This window comes from Callorhinus ursinus, unplaced genomic scaffold, assembly GCF_003265705.2.
Source record: "Callorhinus ursinus isolate GAN/ISIS: 27379988/994484 unplaced genomic scaffold, GSC_fseal_2.0 scaffold2128, whole genome shotgun sequence".
In the NCBI taxonomy this organism is placed as follows: domain Eukaryota; kingdom Metazoa; phylum Chordata; class Mammalia; order Carnivora; family Otariidae; genus Callorhinus; species Callorhinus ursinus.
Genome location: NW_027399182.1, coordinates 131 through 8,553, shown reverse-complemented (window position 1 = coordinate 8,553; position 8,423 = coordinate 131). Strand labels below are relative to the sequence as shown.

At 50.5% G+C, this 8,423-nt stretch overlaps 1 protein-coding gene across 1 annotated transcript; it reads right to left on the bottom strand.

Moving 5' to 3' along the window:
• Nucleotides 1-6: 6 nt before the first annotated feature.
• LOC112818873 (polycystin family receptor for egg jelly-like) lies at nucleotides 7-7,352 on the bottom strand. Its single transcript, XM_025865957.2, has one exon. The coding sequence runs from the start codon at nucleotides 7,106-7,108 to the stop codon at nucleotides 251-253; it is 6,858 nt and encodes a 2,285-aa protein (XP_025721742.1). The 5' UTR covers nucleotides 7,109-7,352; the 3' UTR covers nucleotides 7-250.
• Nucleotides 7,353-8,423: the final 1,071 nt, after the last annotated feature.

Here is an 8,423-nt window from a genome sequence, read left to right as displayed (position 1 = left end):
TAAACTGCTGTGGGCTCCAAAGACACTAAGTTCCCTCTAGAGGGAAATCAGCCCTGGGTTCCCATGCTGCAGACCTCCCTCTACCCCAACACTCAAGAGTAGAGGCCAAAGGTGGAGATACCTCCGAATGTGGGGTGTGCGTGTTCCAGGACACGGGTAGAGAGCACTACTGAGCCATTGAACATTCCTTATACCCACAGAATGAGCATCTGGGGGGACTCTTGCCTATGGTTCTTGACCCTGTCACTGATCACACAACAAGATAAACCATCTTCTTCCCATTGACGTTTCTGGTCTTCAGCCCCAGATACCGGCGGCTGTTCTTCTCCGGCTGCCCATACAGCATGTTGACAAAGAACTCTGGTTCATCTTTGTCCCTGGGTTGGAAGGTCAGAAACCTAAACATAGCTCTTAGCTTGCGACACAGATAGGTCACTGCTTCCGCTTCCTCTGATGGTTCCTCATACACGGGCTGCTTCATTTCCTCATAGGCAGACAAAATCACTGCCTGAAATAAGTTGATCAATATGCAGATCATCACCAGTATGAACGATGAGAGGAATAGGACCCCCAGAACCCTGTTGTTGGAGAACTCGGTGTTCTGAAAGGCTGAAACGCAATAGGAGAATATCGTCTGCGTGGCGTGAATCAGGTTACTGTAGTTCCACTCGTGTTGACCGAACACCAGGTAGCCGAAGGCCACGTACACAAAGAAGTACACGGACACCACCAGCGCCATGTGGCAGATGCCGGGAAGGGCGGCCTGAATGGCCCTCTGAGCCAGGCGCACATCATAAAAGAATCTGGAATACCTGAGCGTCTTCAAAATGGTCAGAAATAACAGGAAACCCAAAATGACCCTCATGACGTGATCTACTTGAGAAACTGCGTGAAAGGGAATGAAATCTGCAGGGTTCGACAGGTAAAACCGAATTATGCCCGTGGCCAAGAAGTGCCTCCTGAAGAAGAGCACAATCAGCACGGCAAATATGCATTTTAAAGCCAAGTTGAGCAGATTATACACACTTCTCACGTAGGAGGCCCTTTCTTGCGTGATGATATAGCCCTCATCGACGATGTAGGCTAAAACAAAAATGAGAATGGCCACATACAAGTAGACTTCCGCTGAAGTTTCCCTGTCGAAATCAGCAACCGAGAAGGAGTGCACGGATATACTCGTGTTCACAACTCCCAACTGAGACGCCTCGAAAATGACAGAAACGCTACAGAACAGACTGACGTCTGGATTGAAGGTGGTCAGCTCCAGAATGACGGCCCACGTCTTCTCGTCAAGCCAGCCGCTGCTCTGGAGTTCCCTGAGCCTCACGGTGGAATTAAACTGCTGCTGTTCTGGGAAAAAATAGAATGCATAGCCTCCTGACCCGTAGGTGTGTAAGAGTCCGTGGGAGAAATAGCCCCATGTCTTCTCCGGAGGCTTGTAAGTAAACCCGTTGGCATGCTTGTCCTCGGACCTCTTCGCAAGTTTGGTCCAAAGGCTAGAGTAGTTTCTCGTGTCTTCCGGGTCAGTGCCATAGTTGGGATGACAACGGACTTCTCCTTCCATGCTGGTTTGCGCAAAGTTGTTGGCAGGCAGGCAGGCTTTATCGCCAGGTTTTGCCCTCACCTGCCTCAGCAGGGGAAGACCCAGGATTTTAGAGGAGCTGTCGGGAAGAAACGTTGGATTCGGGTCATTGTGGAGCAGAGGCACCAGCACGCTGTTCAGCCACCTGTAGATGTCCGCCAGCTTGGTCACCGAGCCGAGATCCACAGAGAACTGACTGCGAATAAACTGATTATAGTAAAAGCTGTCCGTGTGGTGCAGGAGGGCGACGAGGCTCGACAGGAGGGCTAGAAAGATGAAGTGGGTCAGAATGTAACACAGGAACAGCAAAGCCCTTCTCTTGATTGTCTTCTTTCTTTTGAATATTAGGATTTCATCTTCGGTGAGGGGCTGGTACATCCTCGATCTTCGGAGCTGCACGATCAGCTCGTGTCGCTCTTGCATTTCTTCTGGGCTCAACTTGCTTCGCAGCTCGATCTCGGTATACTGGTACCCGCTTGCCCATGGAAGGTTTTTACAAAACTTGGGCCTACTTGTTCTGAAGCATGACAGGAGTATAATTTTACATGTCTGCACCAGAAAAATGGACAGACAGAATGAACAAAACGATGCAACGAGCCATTCCATTGACTTTTCATAGCCATAGGTCAGCCCGTAAAATATGATGAAGAACGAAGATATAATGGAAATGGCGAAAACCAAGAACCACGCTATATAAATGCAACATGGGGACAGAGTGATACTGCTCTTCTCCTTGAGTTCTACAGGAGCCGTTTGGGAAGGCAGCTCTCCAGAAGCAACATCTTGATTGTTATTTGTCTTTGCTTTACTGGCATTTATATTTTTTCCCTGGGTGCGTGAGACCTTGCTCTCTCCTTTCTTTCGCTGGCGCGGAGTCGCAGAGAGCACCTTGGTTGTCTTTTGAAGTCTAGGACCTTTCCCAGATGGAAGATTCGAAGGCTCCTTGGTGGCTGCACGCACAGTTTCATGAGCATGCCACTTTTTCAGAAATTCTTCCCAGTATATATTTTCTAGCTCCAAGGAATCCTTCCGGGGAGATACCTTTTCTAGAGTCACACGAGGCTCCCTCTGGGAGTAGGTGAACAGAAAAGTGATCAATAGTTGCAGAGGGAGTGTAAATAAGACACTTTCCAGTCCTATCATCATTAACCTGATGTACCTCCCCTCTTCTGACTCTGTTTCTTCTGGTCTGTCGAGATTAAAGAACATAATATTACACAGAAGGGAGGCCATCAGCATTGCCAAACAGCAGGACAGTCTCTGAAGCCTAGTGAATGAACTAGAATTAACGCTGGAGAAAATAGAGAACCACGTGTGATCTCTCCCCATCTTGTAACTCGATTCTGTCAGGAAATAGTCCTTTCTGTTTATAGGCTTGTCTGGGTCCGTAACATGAAATGTTCTGTCCAAAGAGGTGTCAACAGAAAGCCATTCCCGGCATAAAAACAGCCAGATGCGTCTGCTGAACAGATTTTCCACTTTGATTCTGCTTAAATACCAACTGGGGGCTTTGCCCTCATTGTTGTGCCACACACGAATGGAATGGATGTCCCCCAAGTCACTTTTCGCCGTTAGGAGAAAAGTGTAGATGCTTCCCCGGTAGAGGGTTTTAAAATAAGGATGGCTCAGACAATGCACATCACTGGCACCGTCCGTCCCCCTAAGTTGGATGAAGACATCGGCCCTGGTCCCAGCCCCACCACGGCTTCCTGTAAAAATAGTGACGAGGTAACACACCTTATCATAAGGATCGTTATCAAGTAGAATGACCACATGTAGCCGAAGATACTGATCCACGTCATCTCTCAGCAAGGCCCAGAAAGCTAGGATTATGTACGTGAGCATAATGAAAAGTACAGTGAAGAGCGTCACAGGGTTTTGGGTAATGTTCTTGATGACCTCCAACCGTAGATCTACAGGATTAGGGACCACAATCACCTTGGCCGTCAGAAAATGGGTTTGCAGGTGGGTGCTGGCTTGTTTTATTAGGTCCAGCTGCCGCCGGGCCCTCCTTGTGTTTGCGCAGATACAGTGCACTCTACGCCAGGTGGTCTTCTCTCCGAGAACACAGGTATCTTCTCTCCAATCGCTCTGGATCCCATACATGTCTAGGCAGTGAGCGCTGAAAAGAGCTATTCTCACCAGCTTTTCACTGGCTTTCTTGACAAAACGGGGTGCCTGCAGAACTATGATCAAGGTGCACTCAGACGAGCCACTTCGCTGAGCTATGACTTGCAGCAGGGATGCTGGAAGGCAAACCACGCGGGCCTCCCTAACTGTACAGGCCGAGTCAAACAGGTCACTCTGGTTGGCCATGGGAGGGATGTCATGGGGCACGAGGAAGGTGGCGACCAGAGCAGTGGGGGTCATTTCACTGCCGGCGTATACCAAAACCGTGAACAACACGGTCACTTCGGTCACAATGTGGACCAGCAACTCCTTCACTACACTGCTGTCCACCTCAAACCTAAACTCCCCTGTCGTCATTGAGAAAGACTCCTCAGCTCCCTCGGGCTCATTCTCGGGTCCCACTGTGAGATTAAAAGCCGCAAAGCTCAAGTTTTTTCTGGCGATGTACACTTCGGCTACGTCAGGCATGATCTCGATCACATCGCCGTTAGGTGTGCTTCCTGTCATTCTGAATCCAACCACCTCTGCAGAACAGCTTTCCTGATCATTCATCCAAGGAAAGGGATCATCTGCAAATTCACAAAACATGGTGGAAATCGGGGCATTTGGGGGCAAACTTGGAATACTGCTCACGTTTAGCGTCAGACGAAAATAATTTCGACTGCTTTTCTCATTGCTGAAGACGTCAGTCACGTCCCACTTTTCAGCTTTCCTGACGTACACGTTAAAGCTGGAGGATGTCATCGCAGTGGTCTCATTCCCTGGCACTTTACCCTCCAGTATCGTGTCTGCTAGTAATTCCAACTCGTAGAAAGGCTCATCAACCACTTCGTAGCTAACGGTCAGTTTAAAGATATTAGACAAAGTTGTTAATATCCCAGTGCTCACGATTTCTATTTGTTCAGAGTAAAACTGTGGATCTTTCTGTCGAGACTGTTGGAGGGCTCGATTTGCTTGCCAGATCCTCACTGTGGCGAGTTTCTGAGCCATTCGAGTGAATCCAGAGGTCGTCTGGGTCAATTTAGTAACACTCATGACTACCTGGCTGACTTCCACCAAAGTGCTATTGGGAAGAACGAAAGTCTGGTTGACAAGGTATTCCCGGAGTCTGGTTCTCTCAGCGTGCAAAGTTAATTCAGGTTTCATGATATTCAAAACAGAAGCTGCTATATATATTAAATAACCTGCAGGTAGAAATTCCTGGTTGTCAAGCAAAGTAGATAGCGATGAATTTGGTCCCATGGTGAAGTTGAATAAGCGATCGAGCACATCCTTCCCTGAGATTTTGTCTGTTGGAGCATGTACAGTCGCGTGCAAAGTCACCTGAGAAAAAGCGCCTAGAGCGTCATACACCTGAACGTGGATCTTCACGGCGTAACGACTGGCCAACACGCCGACAGGGAGAAAGGAAGGGGGCGATGTGGACTCACTCCCCAAATACAGGATGGCCCCCAAGGGGTTCTCTTTTACAGAACTGATCTGACCAAAACCATACAAATCAGAGACTACCATTTTGTATGTAAGAGGGATGTTCTTGTCCTTAAAATTATTACACCGGATGACAAACCTGGTAAAAAATGCAACTCCTTTATCTGGATTAATGGTGCACTCTCCGATTTGAGGGACACAGTTAATAATCAAGGGGTGCCTCAAGTCCAAGGTCTCCCCACTCCAAGTTGCTAGATGCACAGACATCCAAAACTCAGCTTCAGGAAAATCCTTAAAAGCAAAAGCTTTTATAGACAAAGAAGCACCATTCCTCCCTGTTGTGGTGTGTTTCACCCAATCAAATGTTATCTCATCACCTGAAGAGGACAGAATCGACCATTTATAGACATCCTGCCTCGCTGAACAGTCTGTGCAATTTAGAAACAAAGAAAATCTGTCTGAAATGACCAAAACGGCACCACAATTTTCAATACAGGAAAGGTTTGCTGCGGGGGGTGGTCCTTTGAGCACGTGTACCATTTTATCAATATATGCTGTCCTACTTCCCTTCCGGATCACCATTCTGAAAAAATACACACCTCCACCTTTAAGTATTCCTGGTGAAAGTGTTAGGACAGGGCCAGGGGCCCATCTCCAGCTCAGATCAGTTTGCTTCGGGTGACAGACGCTGTTGCTCATCACTGTAATCTTAGCTCCCTGGTAGTTTTTTGGATCTGTGGTACAGTACCAGGAGAAAAGGAGTCCCTCTGAAGGGTTGTCTGACTCTGGATCCGAGGAATTCGTTCCATCCAGAACCAGCCTACCTGTGAAATTAACTGTTATGTTGGGACCCCCAGGAATAACTGCCTTTAGGTCACTTCTAACGATGGTGACGTAGATGACATCTGAGCCTCGTGCCTTAAGTGTCTTTTTTTTTCCTTTGAAGATTTTGACTGTAAATCTAAACACATACACGCCCCAAGATAAAGAATTTGGGGGGATATACACAATTGCTGGAGTTTCCCCTAAATGGACATTTGGTCTATCCAAAGGTGCATTCCAGTCCGGCACAGCATTTATGGAGGGCACGGAAAAGACTTGCCACTGTGGAACAACTAAGGATGCGTTCTTGCAGTTAAACGAAAAGCTTGCATTGAAGGTATCCTCCATCTTCCTGGTCAACACCACGGGAACACCATCTTTGTTCCTATTGATCTTTACCATGGTCACCTCACAGGTCGCCTCATCGGATACTTGGCAGGACACCGAAGACTCGATGGCTTGAGGACCGTCCGAGTTGACAGCTTCCAAAACCACAGGCGTGGGCCCGTCCGTGGGACACTTGGTTTGGGCCACGAAGCCCGCGTAGGGGCGAGGGCCATCCGCGGGCAGGTCGGAGGCGGCGCGGCGGGGGCGCCGCAGGTTGGCGGGCGGGACCCGCACGAGCCGGAAGGTCCACTCCGGGCGCCCGAGCGCGCGCGGCAGCGGGGTGCGCCACAGCAGGGACAGGCGGCCGTGGCGCGCGGACAGCCGCAGGTCCACGGGCCTGGGCGCGGCGGCCAGGCGGGCGCGCAGCACGACGCGCAGCAGGACGCAGAACGGGCGCGCGGGGCCGCGGGGCAGGCAGAGGCGGCCGCCGCCGCGCAGGACCACGCCGCCGCCAGGGGCCGCGCGGGGCCGCAGTTGGAGGCGGGCGCTGCCGGCCGGCTCCCCGACGCCCGGGCCGCCCCTCCAGCCGCGCGGCGCGGCCGCGTCTCCCTGCGCCGGGCCCCCGGTCCGGGCGGCAGGCGGGGGGCGGCGGGCCGAGGCGAGAGCCGAGCTGCGGGGTCCGGACGCGGGCGCGCCGGGCGCCCAGGAGACGAGGACGGCAGCCCGGGCCCTGCGAGGGGCCGGCGGCTGCGGGAGGAGGCCGCGATCCAGGCCCAGGCCCAGACTCAGGAAGAGGAGGAGCGCGGGCCCGGGCCGCATGGCGCCGCCTGCCCGGGAACCTGGGAGCTGCTGCCGCAGGCCGCGGGGGTCCAGCCAACCGCCGCGGGGGGGCGCGGAAGCGGGGGGAGGGCGCGGGCCGCGGGGTCACGACCCTGATGCGGCGAATGGGGCGGGCTTCCGGGGTCCCACGCCCTTGTAGCCCCCGACCAGGACTGCTAATGGAATTAAGGCGGCCCAGGTTCCCAAGAGCCTGCAAAGGCCCCTTAGCTGGAATCCCCCTCCCCTGGGCAAAAACCAGAGGGACTGTGAGCTCCCTGAGAGCCCAGGGACGTCTGACTCTGGGTTTCGTTCTTTGCTTTGCTTTTCCTACTTTCTTAGGTTGAAACCCGGAGTCCTTGCTTTTAGATCTTTCTTCGTTTCTCATTGAAGCATTTAATGCTGTCAACGTCCCACCCAACACTGCTTAACTGCCTCCTGCATATTTGTGGTAGTGTTGTTATTCAATTAAAAATACTTCTACTTTCCCCTGTTTGGGTTTTGACCCATCCATTGAAATGCGTTGTTTAATTTCCAGGTATTTGGAGTTTGTGTGAAATCTTACGGGTATAGGGATTTGGAACTTAAGTCTGTCGCGATCAGAGAATACATTCGATATGATTTTGAACTCTTTACATTGATTGAGACTGAAAGCTCACACAGCAGTGTGGTCTGCCTTGTATTGTGCATTGTCCTGCACAACACATGTCGTGCACAGTACAAGTCGTGCACTTGAAGACTACGGGTATCCTATCGTCGTTGGGTGGGTCGTCCTACAAATGTCGACTCCATCAAGATAGTTGGTACCCACCCGTCTCTTCTTCCGTGTCTTTTCCGGATTTTTCTCTAGTTTTTCTGTCACTGCTGAGAGAGGCTGTTAATCTCTCCTATGGTGACTGGGAGATTGTCTCTTTTCCCCTTTAATTCTGTCCATTTTCGCTTCATGTATTTTGAGGCTCTGTTAGATGGATACACATTTGTGGTTATGTCCACATGAATTGGTCCTTTTCTCATGATGAAATGTCTCTGTTTATCTCTAGTAATGATCTTTGTTGTGAAGTCTATTTTACCTGATATTCCAATGCTGGATGATATGTTGATTGTATCTCAATAAAACTGGGAAATAAAATAGCCATACTAGCCTTCTTATGCTCACTGTCTCTATGGCATATCTTTTGTCTTCATTCACTCCTTTTCAACTTATTTATGTCTTTATGTTTAAAGTGGTCTTTCGTAGGCAACATTTAATAGGATTTTATTTTCTTCTCCACTCTCTCTCTCCTTCTCTCTGAGTGCCCCACACACCAAGGATAGGCCG

What these genes read in the sequence shown, in the direction of transcription:
- LOC112818873 (XM_025865957.2), bottom strand. Translation starts at nt 7,108, where the DNA reads ATGCGGCCCGGGCCCGCGCTCCTCCTCTTCCTGAGTCTGGGCCTGGGC.